Consider the following 22,986-nt stretch of genomic DNA (forward strand, 5'->3'; position numbering starts at 1 on the left):
CAGTGATGAGATTTTACTGTCAAATTTCAGTTCTACTCTATAAATATTTAACACTGATTGTATTATTGCTGATTACAAAGTGTATTTTCAGAGATGTAAGTGCTGTAATGTTAATTTCTGGTTTTCTACTTCCTGTCTCATCATTCTTTCATTTTTCCTGTTTTCTTTCCCTTTTACTGATGATTTAAATAGTTCTTAAACTACCTCCTCTCCTGCATATCTTCTTAAGTATCTCTTCATAAGCTTTTAGCATGACCAAGTAGAAATAAGTTTTACCATGATTCCTTTTTCTGCCTTTCTGTCTTTAGAGGCAAAGGTATCAGCCTGCCTTTGGCAGAAACCTTGTTATTGATGGAAAATACATCTTTTCTTCTTTTAAGAAATGAGTTTGTATCAAATCATGGTACTGCCTTATTCAGGATACATTTGACTGTCCTTTCTGTCCTGAAGATCAATGCATTTTTGGCAACCAAACAATAAGAGGAACATGAGGAATATGACTGGGGCCGCAGTAAAAGTCATGGTCCTTAGTCAGGATTTGACCAAACTTTTACTGTATTTTATATCTCTTTTCACTTTATTGTTTATCTTAAAAAACATAAACAACAACAACAGAAAAGCCACTTTAGACTTTAACAGCTTATGTTTGTACAGTGCCTGGGACACTGATTGCTGCTGGAAACAGTATAAATATTCTGTGAGTGCTTTATTTTTTGTCTGGACTTCAGCATGTGGCAGAAGGCATTAATCTCAAAGAGATAAAAATCCTGCCTTCTACTAAATCAAACCTAATTTTATCAATGTTTTAAAGAATTTCTTTAATGTGCAGTGACAGAGGAACACAAAGCTGTTTTCCAGTGCTATCTATGAGTGTCACAAGTACATTGTGCTCTTGGCTCCAGTGTATTTGAGAACCATTGAGGAACACAATACCTGTAGAAACAAACCTCTAGAAATTATTACGGCGTTAATAGGACCTTACACTTGAAGACTTAAATGTCATAGACGAATGTTCTGTCAGTGTCAAATACACAGGTTTGCTGTTTATTTAGACAAAATAATTTCAGGAGATTCTTCTAAGATCTTATTCTGCATGTCAGTGATGAAAAGAGGTAAATTGAAGAAAAAAACCCCAGAAAACCTGTTCTACCCAGCTTGCAAAAGTTACATTAAACTGACTCAAGCTGTGCACCTGTGTACTAATCTACTTCCAGTTCTCTAATCTCCCCATCTTCTCAAGAGTGATTACACAACATGCCCTAAGTTACTGAGAGTATAAACTGACACCAAACAGCCAAGAGCTGTGTTTCTAGTGGATCCAGACTGAAATAATAGCTCAGTAAGTTCTGTTTACTAAGAAAGGTGAAACTCAGTCACGCATAAAACAGTGAATGTGGTATTTCTGAGAGGGCATCTATTAATCTGAAGCCTGTATCACATTGTTTGAATTAGTCACTATGAATATCAACAAGTTTAGTTCATAAATATACTCTTGTATGTTCTTGTAGAGCTTGGAGAGGGAAACTTTGGTCTCTAGGCCTAACACTTGGAATCCCCTGATAGATGAACAGTAACGTGCAGGAGATGGTCGTACATCAAGACCTAGTACATTTGAGTTTTAGGATTAATTTGCCCTGGAGAGAAATGTAAGCCTGCTGATTGTGTAAAGCTATTCATGAAGAATCACTGGATTTTTGATTGCTGAAGTGATCAAGAATTCAGGTTCAATCATGCTATTACTTACTGATGTTGAAATGTTTAGTGTTCCTTGACATAATTTAATGAGACCCAATCATAGCATAACCACAGTTTTTGTGCAACAGTTATGACAGGAAGGTAATTGTTTATAGTTTTATTTGTAAGTCTAACAAGCCCTGCAGATGAACCACAGAGCATAAATTAATATGAGAAGCGACTGCAGAAAAAGTGCCTTAAAATGCTGCAAATCATTTTAGTCCATTATAAAAACTGCTATAAAATAGTAAACCAGAAGTGGCTGTCAAATTGGAAACACTGTACAAAGCCTGTGAAACTGTGATCCAGATATGAAAGTCTAAATTGTTATGTGCCTGATAAGGCTGTGTGTTCTGTCTTATTCAGGGAGAACTTTAAGTCCTGCAAACCCAGTTTTAAATTCTCGCTTCATAGGGCCTCCTATTATGAAATATCAGTTGATGATGGTCCTTGGGAAAAACAGAAGAGTTCAGGGCTTAATGTGTGTACTGGAACAGGATCAAAAGCATGGTGAGTACATGTTGCTGCTTTGATATAAAATATAATTTCAGATAAGCTAGATGAGCCTATTTTGCTCATTCATTTTGTCCTTGCTGAGACTCTGTTGGACTATGGGTAAGTCAGTCAAATATTCTCACTGTCAGTATGGCTCAAGGCTGTTACAAGTATATGAGAAGAGCAGAGCACTCATTGCTTATGGGTATGGAGAGAAGCCTTGAAAGGGTGAGGAGCTGTTGCACTGAGACAGAAGTTTGCCTTAGGTGTAATTTCAGTGAAAGATGAATGCCACATGTGAAGATGAATGGTTGGGAATTGTGAGGGAAAGAGATTCTGCTCTGACTTGCAGAGAGCATTCATAGTGATCTGTGAACTACTCTTGTTGGCTAAAATTAGAGTGCTTAGATGATATAGCTCAGTAAACTTATAAAATCTAAGCTCTAAGAAGAATGGGAAAACATGTACTTGGAAGCAGTGTTAAGTGTTCTCTGGCACATCTACTGCCAGTTCTCCTTTCAAGCCTCTTGTTTCTTTCATACTTAATTGACAGGGGACAATCTCTGCCAAAATACTCCCCTTAAACAAAGATGGCCATATCTACACAGAACTGTGCTAGCTTAATCAGAGGGATAAATTATATAAACTTCAGTTTAAATGTGCCACAGTACTGCATGTAAGTCTAATCAATTTAGTTTTGAGATGTGAGAGATGTGTTTGTGCTCGCAGTTAAAAGTTGTACAATAGGCACTGGGTTTATGTGGCAGGCTAAGATGAACTAAAACAGAAGCTTTTAATGAAATTCAAAAATGAGTATTCATGCTGTAACCATGGTTACTGGGTTTTACTCTTCATTGTAATTCAGAATTTCGTATTCAGGCAGCATAGCTTAGTCCTGGAGCCTGCCAAGGTTGAAATTGGCAGAGTGCTAGGGAAACTTCCCTAGTGTTCAATACCTTGGGAAAGTACAGTCTTATTTCACTGCTGTTCTTACACATCTCATTTGCTTATACATGGTGCTGAGCAAACCCAGAACCAGGAACCAAACTCCAGGATTGCCTCTCTCCATTGCAGCAATCAGTATGAGTTGCTGGACTTCTCTAAACTGAGGCCAAGCCTCAGTGGAGTGATCTTCCTTAACCGGTTGTCTAGGCGCTCTCCTGGAACTTCAGACTTTCTGGGACTGAGAGACATTTAAATGTCCAGGTACTTTCTGTAGCTGCCAAAACTTGGGTAAAAGGATATCTTGATAGCATCTGCTCAGGCTTGCAGGTAGGCAGTAAGTGTAAGAGACAGAGCCTTGGACAACCATGGTCAGCAGCTCTGTGGTCTGATAGGTGTGTAGAGGATCTGTATTGCAGTCTGAGGCATTTTACTGCCATGACAGTGCTGGACTGAGGATTTTGAGCTGTATTGAGACCTGGGCATCTGAGGTGTTCACCGTACTGCTGCATAGTGGCTGTGATTTAGCACCTACTCCCTTTTGAGCCTGGGCAGAGGTGGAAGACATTTTTTGGGGTTTTGACTTAGTCCAGACTGAGGCTATGTTAACTTGCTCATCCAAATGTGTCAAATGCAGAAGTGTCTGATCTGACTGCTCCTTTTCTATATACACCAGTTCTGTGATATTCAAGGCCACACCTTAGGGTATAAATACACACATAAAATATTTATAAAGAAGTGTTGGGTTCATAAATGAGAGCTAACAGAAAATAAATTAGCAGGGGTTGGATAGACCCTTGGATAAGAACACAATCTCTAGAACTGTCATGCTTCAGTTTTTTAATGCAGGCTTTATTCAGCCGTTACTGGGGTTTTAAGGCAGGAAGGTTATTGATAAGGAGACTACATCCCATGCTCTTCTTTCCTGAAGACTTGACTTAATGGGTTTTTAAGGTTTACAAGGTCACAGGTAGATGCCAAATCAAGAGTTGATTTAAGACTTGTTTTTTAAAATAAACTGGTATCAGCTCACACTTAATACCATTCTTTTTCCTCCCCAGATGTTGAATTTAGTTTTTCATCAGTGTGCAAGATTTTCTGTTTTGTTTTTGCTCGGCTTTTCTCATAAGTTGTATTGCTTAGTAAACAAGACTTCTACTTCTCTGTCTAGGTCCTATAATATTAACAAGGTTGCACATCAAGCTATTGAAGAGATCCTTAAGATGGGTGAGTGAACAACGTGGCATTAGTAGCCAAGTTTATATAAAGATACATCTATCTAATTGGGGCTCTTTCTCTTGGCTCAACAGCGAAAAAGCATGGAAGTTTGAATATGCCATTGAACATGGAACTGGTACACAAAGGTTAGTGAAGAAGGCAAGATTTCTTTTAAACTATCTTTGGCCAGTTCATTTTGTTTGTATTCTGTACTACTCAGCTTTCAGTATTTTAGCACTCTTGCAGTAACAGTCTTTCTTGCAGACATTAATTAGGCACAGTTAGCAAAAAATGCTTTACTTGATATGAAAGCACTTATTTAGACTTCTGTATATCCTCTTCAGGAGAATTTCAGTTCTCCTAAGATTTGAAACAGTTAATATTTAATCACCTGAAGAGAACTTTTGAGTGTTCATCATTCAGTAGAACTGAAAGCCTTCTTCTCTAAAAGTAATTTTTTTGCATGTGAAGGCTGTTAAACATCTGTCATGACTTCATGTTCCTTCTTGGTGGAGAAGCCACTCTTCCATGGAGGAATGTGTTTCTGAGAGTAACTAATTTTCTCTGGAAAAGCTAATGGCTGATTCCTCTACTTACAGTAACAAATGATTACAATGAGTCTCTGCTCTACAGTCCAGAGGAACCAAAGATGTTTTTCAGTGTTCGAGAGCCTATTGTAAACAGAGTTTTCTCAAGTAGCCGTCAGCGTGGCTTCTCTTCAAAGTAAGTGTTGGCTGCAATAGTGAAGAGTTACTTCATTCTGTGTATCTGTCAAAGTATGGGCAGGACTTTCCCTTGAAGTGTTTCAACATCCAGTTAGTTCTTTGAGTGACTTGAGTATTGTTCTCATAACAGCAGGAAGAAAATGTTTCCTAGTTGTGTTACGGCTTTTTAATGTTTGATCCCTGCACAATCTCACAGAATAAAAGAATCTCACTGTGCCCAGTTCTGGATATATGCCATTCCCCTCAGTATGAGACACATTGACAAACTGGAGTGAATTCAGGGAAGGGCCACTGGGGGAATGAGGGGGCCAGAACACGTGGTTTGTAAAGGAAAGACTCAAACAGTGCTTTTGTTCATCCTGGAGGAGACAAGACTAAGGGGGAATTCAGTTGCTGCCTTCAGCTACCAAAGGATGGTTACAGAGGAGACTTAAGTTAAACTCCTTTCCGAGCAGAGTATAAGAAAACACCCATGATATTATGGGATGTAGGATTCTGATTAAAAAAAAGAAGAAATTTTCACAGTGAGAATAGCCAGGCAGTCAACCGGGTTGCCAGGTTGTCTCTATAGACTGTCTTATCACTGTTCTTGGAGAGACTCAAAACTTGCCTGGGCAAGGCCTTAAGCAAGCTAACCCGTCTTTGAAGTAAGGTCTGCTTTGAGCAGAAGGTTGGACTAAATGCATTTCCAAATGGAATTATTTGGTAATTCATCATTTTAACTTAGGGCACTTGTGCCAGTGGAGATTTAGATTGAATATTAAGAAAATTTTCATCATGGAAAGGGTTGTAAAGCAGTGGAACAGGCTGCCTGTGGAAGTGGTAGAATCATCATTCCTGAAGGTATTTAAAATACTTGTAAGGCATGGCACTTAGGGATATAGTTTAGTGGTGGGCTTGGTAGTGCTCGTTTAATAGTTGAGCTCAATGATATTGCGTATCCTTCCCAATCCAAATGAATCTATGATGTATGGAGCTTGCCACAATTAAGTATAAACACATACAGCCATTAGTTATATGATCAGACTAACTGAACATGCAAACAATAACATAGAAACTATTGAAAGCAATACAGTATTTCAGTTTTATTTAAATGTGAATTCAACCTTTTGTATCAAAACAAATGTTTAAAGGAGCTCTGAGCCAAATTCTTTATTCTGTCTTGTCCAGCTCTAAAAGAGATGCCTTAAATTTTATAAGCTTAGATTTAAACTTCTTAGCTTAAATATGATATAGTCAGACTCTTAATATTGACAGTAATATGCTGCAGTTCTTGAAGTTGCCTGGCAAGCATCCTGACCTTCAGCTTTGTGTTTGTTATTGCTTTCCCTTCTCTCTGATGATTAATGTAACAAAATAGACTATATTAATGTCCAAATTATTTGAATCTCAAGCATTGCTACTTGAAAATGTATATTTCACATAACATGAAGACCACTTATTAGAATCTTAAATTAATTGTCAGCTTTTCTGTGGAGATGAAGTAAATCACAGTTAAATGAGATCATCAGTAGCTTTCATTAAAACTTGCATCTAAGCTTCAACACCAAGTATTATATTATAGGCTGTTCTCAGACTCTGGGAGCAGTAGGCTCCATTGAGTACATCCTTCAGTCCTCTCTGGACTCTTTGCTTAGTCCATACAAAGCACTGAGGCACACAGGGGGTTCGAGTATTTAGTACAATGTTAAATGGTGGTTAAGCATTTACTGGCCCAAGCAAAAGAAAGTCCCAGAACCAGTTTTATTGTTAAGTGCTTGTGTGAAATGCCTGAAGTTTTAAGCTGTCTTGTGATAACTTACTTGTTGGGCTTCTGCAGGGTCTGTGTCCGTTCCCGTTGCTGGGATGCTTGTATGGTTGTAGATGGAGGAACATCTTTTGAATTCAATGATGGGGCAATAGCTTCGATACTGATTGACACAGAGGATTCACTGTGCACTGTTCTGCTGGAAGAATGAAGGACTCTGATGTCTTTTGCTGTAACATTTATGGATCCATAGAGGGAAACCATGGGGATATCACAATGCTGCATTATATTGGAAGCTGGCCTTTTTGGATGCAAGAGCATTTGGAGGAAGCTTGAAATGCTTTTCATTCCTTTGGGTTGGGGAAACATTAGCCTGATATTTAAGCTCTTTTTGCATCTAGTGTAAAACATGTCTGAAGTGTTACCTCTAACTTCAGTGAAAATTGACATTTTAACCTGTAAGGCAAACATGAAAGCTTTGTAAACACAGGTGAATGGGTTCAAGTATTAAGTCAGTAGCATTAAATATTCAGATGTACAGTTTTTTTAGTAACAGTCTGGGACTGATGAAACTAAATACTTCGTACATACACTTTTGTAGAAAGGTTGACTGTCAATCTAGCAATTTGATGCAAGGATATATAGATTTTGGTAAACCATGATGTTGATGTAAAAGAAATGATAATACAAACCTTTTGTATGCTTTTCAAAAATTGTACAACTTTGTAGTTTCATACAACTTGTGGCAATTTTTTTTGTTCTTCCAATATTTTTTTCTACTTTGTAGACTTACATCAAGAGTAAAAGTCTGGTTTAATACATCTTGAATGACGTAGCTTTTACTTCTTGTTTGGCTAGATAGGGACTTGAAACCCAAAGGTTTTTTTGAGCCCTTCATCAGGAATATACAAATTATAGAAATCATGTTGGAGTAAGATAAATTCCTTCACTGAATAGATTAGCTGGCAAGGAGATTATCAGTGACACTAGTATATGAAAGTGGCTATCATTAAGAAATATATTTGGCCTTATTAAGTTGAATGGTTTGGAATTTAGGGTTCTGAATTTCTTATAATTAAAGAAGAATGAGATACACTGGGTATTAGGAGTTGGACCACAAGCTAATACCTACGTCTTCCAGTTTTCCCAGCATGTTTTTTTTTTACCTTCTCCAGAAAACTTAAATTTCCAGTCCTATGCTGAATTCTACTGGTATGTAAATGACAACAAATTAATTTCACTTATCTCTGCTCATATTAGGTAATCAAGTTGATACAGGAAAAAAAAAGGCTGATTAAAGAAAAGCAAGTCACCTTTTAAATGTTTTAGAGAAACTGTGAACTGTGACTGCCTTTTGAAGTCTGTGCTGATAATTGCAGAGATAAGGAAGCAGAAATTGACAACACAAATATTCCTACAGCAGGAACTCTTCTGCTACGTGACTTGAAAATAGTATGTTTTGTTTACTACAGATTGGTTTCCAAGAGTGAGTTTTCTTCAAATGACTTTTGAACGAAGAGACTTCTGTAACAGATGTCCTCAGGTCTAATGGAAATGTTCTCCCATGTGGCCAATCAGTTTATTTATTGCCATTTGCAGAATGTAAACTGCTTTTTATTGGTGGAGGAAATGGACAAAGGGTTTTTTCCTTCTAGACTCAGAGTTAATAGAACTCAAAACATAATTTAGAGCCTATTGATTTGACCAGACCATTCAGTTTTAGGAAAATATGAAATTGATGGAGATTTCTGAGTAATCTATCACTGTGTACATTTCACCTTCTAAGTGTGCTGCAGAGTTATTTACACTGTCTGGTTATCGTGACTGCAGACCCAGAGGGGAAAATCAAAGTAGCCAAGTAAGCTTTCAAAAGTTGGTAAGCTCAGGAACTACCAGAATAAAGCCCTTATTGTCTAAAATAACTTGCAAAGCTTGTCTAACGGTAAAGACACAAAAGCCTAATCTTTATAAAAGTTGTGTGCACACAGACTAGGGTGTTCTAGTTATTCTCAATCCATCTGTAACCAGTTAAGGATTGTTTATTATGTGCCTGTGTCAAGTACATAGTCAATATGCTATTAGGATTCAAAAAAACCCCAACCCCACCAATGCCATTAACACTAATTTATTACTTCCTAGGACTCCACCACTCTTTGATCAGATTTAGGTATTGAACACCTGCACAGCAAATCTATGGCAGAAATCTTATCTCCTGCTTATTTAAACATTTGTGTGCTGAAATGTTTTAATGGAGACTGATTAGACTGTCTGATCAGTAAGCATACCTCTAAAATATGCCTGTCATTGCTTATTATGAATGTCAAGACTAAAAGGCAATGTTTTCAGACCCAAAGTATGATCGATATTAGGACTTAGTAAATTTTCACAGTCAGATTCCTAACTTAGCAAAATGGAAGCCTGACCTACTCATGAGTGGCCTCTACTGGTTTTGTCTCTATTTAATTCCAGTTCTGTCAAAGCATTTACTGGTGAACACTTAAATTGATTAGGATGATTCAGAAATCTGTAATTAATAGTAAGCCGCTACCTTTTTTTATTAAAGAGCTGTAGGACCCTTTTTAAGGATCCTTTATTACAAAGTGTTGCAGTACAGACAACTTACTTGGTAGACAGTATTCCAGGACAGGACTGAGTATTGGTTTAACACTGATTTAATCTGCATGGACTGGCAGTGATCTTTGCACCCATTCTACCTGCTGAGTCAAGTCCATGGTATTTTCATTTAGTGCCAGTCTACACTGTGTTCTGCTAGACTAGACCTGTTATTCTTTGCTGCTTTTTTTTTCCAAGTGGTGTTTATACATTATGTAATAAAAATTAAAAGGTTAATTGATAAATGAAGCTGTCCTGTGCCTTATTTCAATCTTCAAAAGTGTTTCATGTGCTCAGTTTCTTCTCACTTACTGTTTCAGGTTGTTTTAATGGTTTGGAAGCCTTCATGCATTTACATGTAGTACAGAGACTTACCAGTGTAGCAGGTTTTGTTATGGATTGCTTAGGGCTACAAAAAAGTTATTCCCCTTGGGAAAAGGTCAGTTGCGCACCTTATCCAGAAGACTTTCATTTTATGTCTACTACAGCTGCCATCATAACCAGACAGGCAACAGTAATGTTGATCCCCTTCCAACACTGGACTTGGTATGTAAAACTATTCCTTCTAGCCAAAGGCCTAATACTGTTCCTGTTCTGCACAGGGTTTTAAAGCATAGTCTAATAAATGCTGAAAGTATTCATGATAACACCCTGTCCTCTAAACCACCATTGCTGACACACTGCTAGGAGAAATTTCTCCTTTTAACCCATGACCCAAAGCTGGTGGCAAATCAGGGAAAGCATTCTCCCAGCCATCAGTCATTTTGTACAATCTAGCACTTTCTTAGATCTTTATTAAATGCAAGAGAAGCTGCATGGAGTTACATTGTGCATAGGGAGAAGAAGAATTTACAGTAATGCTATGCTCCAAAGATTTACTTTTTTTTCTTGAAGTAATTTAAAGCGTAATTCTAAGGTAGCAAACTGAGGCAATAGAATATCCAGTGTCCTCCAACCTCCCCTCACTCCTCCAGCTTTCACAAGGTATGCTGCCCATTAACTCCTTTATAAGAGATACAAGCCCATTATAAACTCCTTACACTGTTAAATTTAATAAGAACAAACCAACTTAGATTACAAGATAATGCTTTATTTACTATACTCTAGAAAGTCAAGTTAAATATCAAATTCTAGTACTCATACAATCTTTCCACAGTAATTAATCTGTTCTGCACCAGGTATTCATTCCTGAATGCTTTTTCTCAAGACTGCAATGGGAAAAGCTATGTCCATGCAAAGCCCTACAGTAATGTCAGCTACTCTTAGAAACATCCATGAATAAATTCAGCTGCTTGCTTACTGCATTCATGGGAAAAACAGCACTATGTTTATGCCCTACACAGGGTCCAAGTTTTGCCCTATAAATTATCAGCTAAAACACCTGCTGGAACGTTCTAGGCTTATGCATGAGGACCCTGATAACAGATGCAGATAAAAGTTTCATTTAAAGTCATTACCTGTCCCTATCCTTTATTTGGTTTTCTTTTTTCTTTCTGGACAGTTACTCAGCTTCTCCTGGGACTTTTAAAAAAAAAAAAATCAACACTAGACAATAGTGGTTAGTGATACAAATACAAGAACTGAAGTGCTACTACATACAAACTATTATAAAAGACAAACTTATGTCTCTTGATAGCACCAAAGCATCTCTTCCTTTTAGCATTCTTACACTGCAGTCCCAGGTTCTCATTTTTGGTCATATCTAGAACCCTTTGAGCCCTCCTCCTGCAAGACTTCTACCAATTTATCAGTTGCAGTTGAAAGATCTTATTCTTTACAGGAAGTTTTAACTATGATTAGGCTCACAGAAGCTACATTAAGGTTCTGTAATATGTAATCAGAAAACCTAGGACCACAACATGAAATAATGGATAACCATCATCTATTTTTACAGATGCTAATTCTGAATGGGCTTTTCAGACTATTTGGCCAAAAAAAAAGGCTACTGAAGACAAACATTTCCTTTATGGCCTCCTAAAAAAAACTTCACTGTAGCTCCTTTATGCTGCTTAACTGGTATGGTATTGAGCTGTCTCTTAGCTGCTTCTGTGTAGATATCCCCAATTTACTGTTTTCAAGTTTAATTCATTCATCCTACTGTACCTTTTTCTCAGTTACGTAGTTGAATAGATTTAATATCTAAGTATTCATTTTGAATTCTGCAAATTCCTTAATAAACCTTATAAAGATACCTAGCACCTCTGCAAGCTGTTCCAGAAATTGCAGACAGTTGCTAGAGGCTGACATTACTTAATTATGTTGATTTGTTTCATAGTATTTTTTTTCAAAGATCCCCTGTAAAAAAGAAAGACTGAAAGAAATATTCTGTAATTGCTCACAGATTATCAGATTTCTTAAAGGCTTTAAGTACAAAAAACTAATATAAAATATTATGAAACAACATTAAGGAGTGAGACCAAGTTAGACAGTAACAGTACTATGATAAAAGGTGCTCCAGCACTTTTTTTCCTAAGGAGCTTCAACGCAGTGTGTCCATGGCACCCGGTGCATTGTACATGATCACAAACTAGGATTCCTCAGCGTCAATCTGCATTTGATGCCCCAAATCTCATGGCTCTTTTTAGTGCCAACAGTTGGCCTTGCAATGCTGGTGAAATGTGAACCATTGATCTTCATGTCAGGCAGTGCTTCCTCAAGGAGCTGCAGGGAGCTATCAGTCACTATTCCAAATACCTGAAGAGTCTTCAGTGTTCGAATTTCACCAAGCTCTCTAGGAAAAGAAAAATATGAAATTAATCATGAAACAGAAAAAACTTTTTTTTTTCCCCGCCTGTACCCAAGCTAGGTAACTCCATTTCAGTAATTTTTTAGAAGAGGGTAAACTACCTAAGCATGTATTTAATTGAAACAAGTATGCTGTACTGATACTTCAGGAAACTGGCTGAATAAATTACTTCTTTGCTCATCTCTCTCACAGACTGAAAACAAATTGATCCTTTCCCTTTCATATCCCTGGACTTAAAAACCTAGAACAAGTGGAAGAAATTGCCCAGATGAAGTGCCAGGATGTGTCTCAGAGGACACAAGCCCTTGAGTACTATCAGTCAGTCTCCAATTTGTAGCAATATTTTGGTGAGTAGCCAGACCCAGCTTCTTGATTGTTTTACATTTTCCCAGTCATCATCTGAACTTTGTACCTTATAAGCAAGTACTGGACAAAATCTAAAGGCTGAGGCACATGCTGCTACAGAGAAGGTTCTTCAGATCCTCATCTTCAATAGTCCTGTTCCTCTCACAACCTTTCTTCTTATTGTTGACCATTTCCTTTGGGTTGACATCCTTCCTGAAACTATTAGGACTGAAAGCTTCTATACTAGTAAAAGGCAGAATGGCCTCATGAACAAGTCACTCTAAGCCATGTTTCAGTCACAATCAATAACTGATAAAGGTGCATACAAAAGCAAACATACACAGCTTTCTAGGCCAGCCAGTATTGTCAACTCTGCCAACTTTTCCAATCCTTGCTGCACACTCAGAAGTCTGGTACTGATATTGATACTGGTCACTGGCAGGACTGCAACCTCCCGTTCCAGCAATGAGTACCACTGGTAATAATGCCACTAACAGGAGACACCAGGCATGCATGGAGCAGCCAGTTCCATGAGTACAGACTGACACCACTGAAAGATTATCTCAGCTTTGATTCCAGTCTGGATTCTCAAAAGGTACAGGTTCCAGCAGTCAGGTTATTTTATCTTGGTTTTATTCCCAATTCCTCATACCAGTAAGTTTTGTGAAACAGTTTGCAATTCTAAACCTAAAATAAAGCAAATTTAAATTAACTTACCCTCTGCATGAACAGCAAAACAAAGCTATTTAGAGGTTACTTACACTAAGGCAGCAGGTGATATCTGGTAACATCGGCTAAGGCACAGATGTTGTAGGAACATGAGTTGTTTAAAATACTGAAAGCACTCAGGCTTTAACATCATGCTGTCACTGTTGAGAGAACACATTAAATTAAGGTTTAAGTATAAAGCAGCAGTAAATCTGGTATTTCCAAAATTCAGGCAGAGGAATTTATTAAACATCTACTTTTTCTGCCACTGAAGTATGTTTTTGCTGAATATGAAAGCAACTCATCTCTAGTAAGTATGTATTGTTGGGGGAGGAATTTTGATTTTCACTGAAGGGCAAGTGAAGCAGAAGTTTCTCTTCACAGAGATACTCTGCAGCAGAACTTATGCCATGAATATGCAAGTTCTTCACACAGATTTCAAATTACTGTGATGCCATGATGATTTTTTTTTGCCTTTTCCTTTTACATACCTTTCATGTATTCTCAGTGTCCTTAGCACACATACTTGCAATCTTTAATCCTGATATCTTAGCATAGTCCTGGAATTCTGCTAGGCCAGAACACCACACATCCTGAAGGCCTCACAGCTGGAGGCCAGAAAGCCTTGTGCTATCTTGAAAAGCCAAGGCCCTCTCTAGAACGTATTCTGTAAACTAAGATTAGGCCCATCTGGGGGGGAATACTTTCGAATAGGGAGATGTCACACCATTCATTTAAGCCTCTCATTGGGGAATCTTTGTCAGATATGCTAATTTGCAAGGTCTATAAAATTGTATATGCAATGTATGGGGTGTGTGCATTTTGGTGTGTTCCACCTTGACAAACTGTTGCACATAAAGATCCCTATTAAATACCAAAGTAAAAACCCTTTTATCCCTTAACCATGTCTGACTTAATTCTAGGACTAGGGATAAGGCATCAACTGTAACTGACTAGGTCAAAACCAAAATACACCTTTTTTTACAGTTACATGGCCAAGCAACAAATTTGTATCAGAGATGACTTAAACCCTCTCTAGGGTGCTAGGCTAAACAACTCTAGGCATCCTTCCATTCTACCTATCAACTACTATCTCTTGTTAGTTAACAAATCCTTTAAGTATTTATGCTGGGGTAACAAAGACATCTTCAGGTTACTTACCTTCTCCAGATTAGGTCATGCCAAATAGCAAACCTTTTGTAGGTTTAGTTTGAGTGGTACTTCCCGGATGTGCAGTACTACACAACCTTGCCTCAATGCTAATCCCTTGAACCATAAGGATTTAAGGACTGGCTGCACAGGTCTTCTTACCTGAGATCTAAATGGACAAGCAAAGGACACCTCTCCACCAGTGTTTTCACATCTGAAAAGAGGTCACACAGAGACAGTCCCTCTTTCAGTAACAAGATGAACATGTTTTACACAGCCTACTCACTTTCCACACATGTTCATTTCTATCTTCTCTATTGAAACTCCACAACTAAATCACAATTTTTAAACTAAAAGATACATGCTTAAGACTTACAGCATATGATTATGCCTATCAAGATACCTTACATGGGCTTCTTTTAACCCTCAGCAATACAGAAACATTTAGTTCAGCAAATTGTCCCTAGAAGTCAGCTACACCAACCATCAACTTAGCCAGAGATTAATTCAAATGGTATTTCTGTGAAATCTACTGAAACATAGTAATGGTGAGCTGCTGCCTGAAATACTTACGTGTAGTGAAAAAGTAACAAAAACTTTCCATACATCAAACACCCTTTCACAGCACCAAATCCTTTAGGCATCTCCATTTTTACCCCCAAAAAGTTCTTTCCTCATGACAAAACGTTATGGTTTTCCTGATTTAAACTAGATTTTTTGAGACTTTCTTTTCATTTTCTGCAAGTAGCACTGAATCATCTGTGGTTCAGGTATCACCTAAAAGCCATTGCAAGGTGCTCAACAACATGCAAGAGAATTTTGCTATTTCAGAATTCATGTGCAGAAATTAAACAAAACCTTAATTATGATCATTAATTCAAGTCTTTTGCCTGATAAATTCCACTAAAACAGAGTAAAGTCACTCAGAGAAAGTGTCTGACAAACAGAAGAGGTCAGCACATGGTATCTAACGGCCCAATTAGAGGCCCCAAAGTTCAAATTCCTGATGTGGATAAGATTATGTAGCATATTTGTTTATCGGTTTGGGGCTGAGATAAGAAGATTTACCTATTTCCCAACAAAGGGAATGCGTGAAGGGGTCTGTGTGATGCTAAACAGAAATGAGAGGTCACCCCCTGTATGTCATCCAATGTCCTACTGTCATATTTCACTCATTGCGAAAATTAAATTCTCTTTACCACAAAAGGACTTTCACCCTTTAGCTATGCACTTGTTCGTTTTGATGTACCCTCCCCCAAATCTAGATTTATCTGCCTTTTCTATTACCCTCCAACTTAACACAACTTTTCTTCCCAGACCTATTAGCAAGTAAATGGTTAAACATTGATTACTGAGATTATGTGCCTTCCAAATTAACTGGTATATGGATGTCAGTCAAACTCAAGCAGTTACTACAACTGTTCTCCTTCAGAAGATGCTTTCAGCAGCCACAACAGCAGAAGCTTTAAGAAAGCCTTCCAGATACTGTTCCTGGAACTAAATCATAGCACACAAAGTCCTGCTTCCAGGACTTACTTCAGAAGTAAGTCTGTTCCTTTCAGCTGAAGAAGAAATGAGCTTTCACTTGACTGTTCTTAAATTCAGAAGAAAAATCATCTCACCCTTCATGACTGAGACAGAAATATGAGTAAGAGTCTCTGACAGCAAGAACTTCAAGCTATACAGAGCACAAAAAGTCACTGTTAGTACATGATTCTTCTATACAGTGAATGCCAACCAGAAGAAACTGTAAAGCCTGATGCTTTATCCCATAGTGGGATAAAGGTTTGTCACACTGCTGTTTACCTGCTATTTGTAGATTCTCTCTGTATCCACTTAAATTTAACTGGGTGACTTTCGAAGTAACATGACTGACTGCTGCTTTCACATGAGTAGCTGTGAATTCACACCAGGACAAGTTCAGCTCCTCCAGCCTACAGACAAATGAACAGAGTTGTTAACAAGAATGGCTGAAATGCAGTTCATGTTCTGGTATTTTCTACTACAGTTTGTACTTTTAAAGCAAATACTCGTATCATGCCTACTGCCAACTTCCTGTATTCGTGACTGGAAATCCTAGTATGACAATAATTAAGCACTAATGAACGATCCAGGAGAATCTGTCTTTTAAGATTTTTAAGATCCAAACAGAGAAAATCCTCATCCAACAGGACAGCGCTGATTTTAGACCCTGATTAGGGAAAGGGGTTAAAGTGACTTCCCAAAGCCACTTTCAACTGGAGGGATTCGGTAATATCTTAGGAAGTGAAGGTTCTCTCCAGGAACTGCAACAAGGAGACACTGTCTTTTCATCGGGTTTGTGACCTGAATCTGTTACAACTGAACAGATGGTCACATTGAGAGGAAAAACCACCACCCATTATTAGCATTGGTCAGATGACCAATTAATCCTAATTAGCATAAAATAATTCACCGTTTTATATAAACACTGGTCATGCTGTGAGCTTAACTCTCTTTACGTGCTTGATTACCTATAGCCTGTCACCATGGGGCTGGGACAAAGTATTGTTCTGTGTGCAGGTGTTGTAGCTGTAACCAAGGGACAAAAACACAGTGAACGCACAACCAGAGCATTTAGCACTCTCTACATAAAATGAAAAAACAGTTAAATTGCCACTAGCATTCCTGGGATCAGGTTTGCCATCTGCTATTCACTGTGCACTGCACAGACTGCCATCCTCTAAAGAGCTCATGATCTGAGTAATCAGACCAAGCAACAGAAAGATTAAGGCTCTGGCTGCCCACTAATTCGCAATTTGATTAAAAAACATGCTTTTGCAGAAGGAAAGATTACATATGTAGTCCTGCAGGTCACAGGAAGTCAGCAGAAAGATTGGGATATAAATCCCAAACTCAGTGGGGCCCAGTTCAATGATGTGCTGCCAGCAGATGGTTTAATCACTGGAGCTGTGAATCTGAACACAGCCTTTCATAAACTAGAAGGTTACGGAAGGATTATTCTATCATGGAAAGGCACAGTGTTCTCTGCCACTCATGCCGTACTCTGATTGCAAAGGGAGGTCTGGAACTTCACTTTCCAGTTTCAAAACACACACTTCGTCTTTGTGAGAATCACATAGTGTTTTCATAAAGAAAATCAAATTTACATGATATCAAAGGAACATAAATGGTGTTTACCCACCCAAAAAGATGATTCGCAAAACTCATGAAAAACTACAGAAGTACATCTTTGCTATTAAATGAGAAAATTGCTTGATGGAAAGAAATTACCTGACTGTTTAGGTAATAATCAACTGTTAGGCATTTAGGAACAGAAACAAGCACATTGAAAAAGAGTATTACATAAAAGTATAACTGGGATGCCTAACGGAAGAAAAATAAATCCTTTTTTCAGGAATAGCAAAAAACTGGTTTTGTCTTACATAGAACAGCTGCTCAACATCAGCTCCAAGGTTTCTGCAGAAAACCCTGAGCACCCACAGAGATTTAGTCGTATCAAATTGGGATTCCTAGCAATGCTCCTGTAGAGAGAAAAAAAAGAAAAATCTCACAAAATTTAAATGTTGTAACATTGCTTACTTTGCTAGGATGTGACTATTTTTAAGACCTAATTTCCTGTGCAGGGACTTGTTCATTAAACATGAAGTACTGCATCTTTAATCAATTGACCAACCTGAGTCACTAAGGGTCTCAACTCTACTTGCTGCATCAGGGCAAAACCTTGAAAGGGATACCTGTCCATTTACTTGACATTGCTGACAAGTCTGCCTATTTATAAACTACTAAGTTTACAAGGAAATGGTTTCTTTTCACCTTTTTGTGTTGTATGCCAATAAATACACACCACAGCTTATCAGAGATGACTACACCTTTAGCAAAGACAAAGCAACCATCCCATTTCTGATATCACCCCTCTGCAAGACAGCTTATTCCAGAACAAAATACATGTCCAAATAGCATCTCTGAATGCATTTGTCTGCAAGACTAGAGCACACATGCAGTTAGCAAAACCTGGAAGAACCCTTACACTCAGTATCTACATTTGTTCAGAAGGCAATAAAATTCCATCATTAGTGCCTGATTAGTACCCAATTTTCAGACAGTTTTTACCCAGTATCAAAAGCCAAGCCATACTGATTTATTTGTGTTCTGGTTCCCCCCTCCCTGGAGTGAGGAAAGCATCAGAAAGCAGAACAGACAGAATCTCTGCCACCTGACCTATGGCCACTAGCACCTCCACAGTCACCGGGTGTGACTGAACAGGAGGTTGACTGCACGCCCATTAGTGTCTTTGCAATCCAACCAAGAAACACCTTGTCTGCTTGACAGAATCTGTAATATTCCAGGACTTCAGAGTGAAATTCAACAAAAAAGTGAGCAATAGTGCAGAAGCACAATGAGCATCTGGTGGAAGAGCCACTGAGAGCCCTTGGAATGGAAAAGAACCTGCACACCAAACACAGCGTTCTCTTGGGAGCACAAAAATGGAAAAATAAAAGTAGCTCTGCTCTACATCTTACATGGACACATAAACCCTAGAGAGACGAGCAGTTTCTCCAACCTCCTGTTACTCTGGGGAATTGGCAGGGAGAAAAGAAGGAAAAAAAAAAAAGGCACCTGGCCATTTCAAGAGACTCCCACAATGAACAACTTTCCACTGCATTCTTTCATTAGCCTGCACAAAATGATGGCACCAAACAGAAGGTATTTGCTGAATATTCCGACACATGTCACTCACTTGATGATGCTGTCAGAAAGCACTAGACCCTCCAAGCTGAGGTTCAGCAGCTTTTCACACAGACAGAGAATACTGTGGAGATCTGCAACAGACACTGTGCAGTTCGACAAATCCAGGTGCTGAATTTTAAGAAGACTAAAAAAAAAAAAAAATAAAAATACGAAGAAAGTGACGTTTCTAAAATTGCATTAAAACCTGCTCCATAAATTCCCCATATCACAAATATATCCCATACACTAAAAGCATGCAGAATGTGCAGAGAATATTTCTACTGATTCCTCATAACACCTGAAAGTCTATCCTGCTGAAGTTAAATTATTTTTTTGAGTGTACCATAAAAGAACACTGGAGATGATACTTCTTGGGTCTACAAGATACAAACTGCAAGTGCCTTATGGTGCTTGATACTTAAAAAAAAAAAAAAAATCACATCAACTTGGTTTTAAATAACTGACAGGTGAGTGCAGATCATCCTGTTTCAACACATGCCTAACCACTGATGAGCTCTTCCACACTCCAGAGACAGCAGAAACACTGCTGCTGGTTACGACTACCTTAAAACCAAAAACACACAGAAAGACTGTGAATATTTGAGACATGGTTTCTGCAGAACATGCAGAAAAAGCCTTACTTGCTTGTTTTAAACAATGGATCCCCAATGCAAGATCTTGGGCAGCGGAAGACACTAACTCCTGCAGGCAACAAGTGTCCAAGCACTCCTGGCAGCAGATTCCCACCAGTCAAATCAAGAGTCTGCCAGAGAGATTCATCAAACCTAAGGCATAGAATTTTACTTGTTAGTGAGCTCAAACGGGTCTATGAGTATGAGTACAACCTATGAGTTGTATACTATGAGTACAACCACAGCAAGTTTTCAGTGTCAAAAACAGACAGAGAAGGGAAAGCTATTTAATAGATTACAATAATATTAAAATACATGAGTCATCTTTTGGTTATACATATCCACATATGGCACAAATTCAATTATGTATGTATAAATAAGGTGAGAACCAGACCACTTAATTGTCTATGGAAACAAAGGTTTTCCTTAGTACTAAATGGCAGAAGTAACACTTACGAAAGTCGATGCCATCTCTTGCAAATCATAGAAACTTTCAGCAAGTCCCTTAGGGGCAAATAGGCAAAGATTGCCAAGAGCAATTCATCTGGAAGTGCATCCAAAGAAATACCTTTAGGGAAAGAACGAAACACGTTCTAGTTAAAGCTGGTTCATTTTTGCCTGCTGGTCAGATGCCTTGTTTGGTTTGGTTGTTAAAAGCACCTCTACAGTTTCTCTACAGAAAAATATATACATCAGCCTACATCAGACATCAGCTCACTATTCATAACCCTTGCAGCTCATCATTGTAGGATTTTACCATCTTTGCCTAGGCACGACTGGCAAATGCAAGGGTTTGTGTAATATCAAGTTTGTATACATACTAAAGCCATGAACATTACTCATATACTCATTTGGGAAACAAGAGCATCTTAGTTGCTGCCTCCCTAATCTAAGGCTTGTATGATTCTCTGGTGTTTTCCCCCCACCCCCCACTAAAATGCTCACTCTTCCTATGCATACAAAGGTCCCAGAAGGGAGCCCAATGTAAGCTATGCTTCCGTGTGATACACAGGAAAAATGAGATGCTACAAACTGCTTACTAAAACATGCGTGCTATCACCACTCCAAGAATTATCTGAAACGATACGGTGCAATTGCAGCTTCTCTCAGGGCTCCAGAAGATGTCGTGATTCACATGAGAGATTTCTGGGTGGTGGAGCTCAGTAACAGCTGCCTCTGACCCAGCACTCTGTCTTATATAAAAACAGGATTGTCTGAAGGCATGCCCACCCTTCTGTGTGACAGCACAATGTCTGGAAAGAGCTGCTTATTTATTTTGCATCCCATACTCAGACTAAAACCACATCTTGACACCAGGGAAAGGAACCCAGCATTCGATAAGCCCCTCTTCAAGTGTCCAAGAGCCCTGCTCTTTCCCTGTCAGTCCCTTTCCAGCCCAACAGCCTTCCATCCTTTGGTGTACTTTCCCTGTAGCTCTCTGGCACAGTCACTCACATCGCTCAGTGGTTGCCTCCACCAGCAGCTGAGACACAGCCCTGCCGGTACACCTCAGCCTGCACTCCTTACCCCTCCCTTCCCGCCTCCAAACAGATAATTTTCAGATTGAATTTGGTTTTAGACTGATTGATTTCAGCTTTCTTTTTCTCTGTGTGCTTTAACCATCTACTAACTAGAGTGAACATTGCAAACAAACTTTGTCATACTTTCGCTTTTACATTAAACCTCATTTTGCTGTTACCTTTGCTGATGATTCTTTGAACGACCTTAAAACACTGATTCACAAAAGGGCCCCTGCTGGGCCAAGGTGCCACCCATGTCCCACACAGATAGACAAGAGCAGACGGACAGAGGGACGTGCAGCACAACCCCCCCCCCCCAGCACACACGCACAGGAGCTCGCAGGGGTAGGCGGCAGAGAACCATGCTTTTTGTGGACCTCAAATCTGGAGCCAGACACACCACCCCCGTTTAAATGGATATATAAAATAGAATTTATCATCCCAAGCCTGAAAGCCACTAGATCTAAAAGTGACATTCTGCTGGGTAAGAGCAAAAAAAAAAGTAAACAATGAAGCAGGGTGGACTTGTAATGCCCACTCTCCACCTCTACTGAAGGGCGAGCAGAACCTGGAGCAGGGTGACGGTACCTGACTCTGTCTCTCGGAGCAGCCACGGCCGGCGCAGGATAACAAAGTCCTTTTCGTTGTCCTTCACCTTCTGCCGTTTTGGAGGAAGACAGGGTGACGACACCAGCAGGTCCTGTGGTGTGTTTTCATTGCCCAGCTTGTCTTTCTTAAGGGCCGACACTCCCATGCCCGAGAGAAGCTCCGAGGACTTGCCGGAGTCCCATTCCAGGCTGGTGGAAACATTAGTGCTAGAGGATGGGATCTCCTGGAGGTGTTTTCTGCAGACACAGCAAAACCCAGAGGATCTGAGGGTACTGCCAGACTGACACCAAACACAGGGTGGGGATCCTTGAAGCATTTCAGTCACTCGTACTCCACACCCACACGCAGAGCGACTAAGTGCGGGAGCTGCGGGCGCTGGAAGCACAAGCAGCGGCCACAGCGCAGGCGTGTGCTCCGTCTGGCAGACTTTGGGGGAAGATCCCGCCAGGGACTGAGCGCGCCCCGCTCCCGGATGGGGCGGGCGAGGGACCGGGGAGTGGAGCCAACGGAGGCGGCGGGATACGGCAGCCTCCCAGCACCACCAAACCCGGACGCAGCCGCGACAGCAGCGGGCGGGACCCTCGCACGGCGGGGCGGCAGCGCGGGCAGCGGGGCGGGATGCACGGGCAGGCGGGAGGAGCTCCACTCGCGGCCGCCGCCCGCTGCGGGCGGGAGAAAGGCGGCCCCCGCCCCGCCAGCTCCAAGAGCAGAGCTCCCCGCACTCCCGGGACCACCCGCGGGGCCACACATACACACGCACACAACGTTGTGATCCCCGCACCGCTCCCACGCCCGGGAGCCCATTCCCGCTCCCCAAGGACCGACACCCGCTCCCGGGGTTCCCACGCACAGCCACCCCCGAGCAGCCGGGGTACCGGCCGCGAGGGCTCCCTCGCAGCCCAGCAGCGGTACGGCCGTGTCCCTGCGCATCCGCGCATCCCGACGTTCTCGTGTTCCGGTGCCGCCGTACCTGTACATGGCGCTGGAAGGCCCGCGCGCCCCGCCGCGCGCCCCGCGCCTTTCAGCACCGCGCCATCCCGGCACCGGCCGGAAGCCGCAGCGGGGGAGGCCGCAGGGACTGTCGGGAGTTGTA

General features: G+C 40.2%; 2 protein-coding genes across 5 annotated transcripts in view; one reads left to right on the forward strand and one right to left on the reverse strand.

Annotated features, from left to right (window-relative positions):
- Positions 1-9,719, forward strand: part of NADK2 (NAD kinase 2, mitochondrial) — a 32,579-nt gene extending 22,860 nt beyond the window's left edge. Inside the window, exons 8-12 of one of the 2 annotated variants that reach the window (XM_042028490.1) lie at positions 2,149-2,244; positions 4,343-4,398; positions 4,482-4,535; positions 4,989-5,112; positions 6,934-9,719. In XM_042028490.1, the coding sequence (XP_041884424.1) occupies positions 2,149-2,244; positions 4,343-4,398; positions 4,482-4,535; positions 4,989-5,112; positions 6,934-7,072 (469 nt within the window). In that variant the 3' untranslated portion in view covers positions 7,073-9,719. Of the gene's footprint in view, positions 1-2,100; positions 2,245-4,342; positions 4,399-4,481; positions 4,536-4,988; positions 5,113-6,933 lie in introns of both variants that reach the window. The other variant, XM_042028489.1, reaches the window with a different exon arrangement.
- Positions 9,720-10,543: 824 nt separating this feature from the next.
- Positions 10,544-22,970, reverse strand: SKP2 (S-phase kinase associated protein 2). Of its 3 annotated transcripts, XM_042028492.1 has the most exons (10): positions 22,864-22,970; positions 21,873-22,129; positions 20,221-20,332; positions 19,774-19,917; positions 19,143-19,277; positions 17,827-17,925; positions 16,229-16,356; positions 14,585-14,636; positions 13,327-13,434; positions 10,544-12,205 (listed from the first exon to the last, which is right to left on the reverse strand). In XM_042028492.1, exons 1-10 carry the CDS (start codon positions 22,869-22,871, stop codon positions 11,995-11,997), a joined length of 1,254 nt encoding a protein of 417 aa, XP_041884426.1. In that variant the 5' UTR covers positions 22,872-22,970; the 3' UTR covers positions 10,544-11,994. The 3 variants fall into 3 exon arrangements, with proteins under 3 accessions (XP_041884426.1, XP_041884425.1, XP_041884428.1); XM_042028491.1 differs by lacking the exon at positions 22,864-22,970 and having other exon boundaries at positions 21,873-22,412; XM_042028494.1 differs by lacking the exons at positions 10,544-12,205; positions 22,864-22,970 and adding an exon at positions 12,226-12,784 and having other exon boundaries at positions 21,873-22,431.
- Between the last annotated feature and the right edge of the window lie 16 nt (positions 22,971-22,986).

Source organism: Corvus kubaryi, unplaced genomic scaffold, assembly GCF_017639235.1.
Source record: "Corvus kubaryi isolate FWS band 111438036 unplaced genomic scaffold, C.kubaryi_AGA036_p1.0 37308, whole genome shotgun sequence".
In the NCBI taxonomy this organism is placed as follows: Eukaryota; Metazoa; Chordata; class Aves; order Passeriformes; family Corvidae; genus Corvus; species Corvus kubaryi.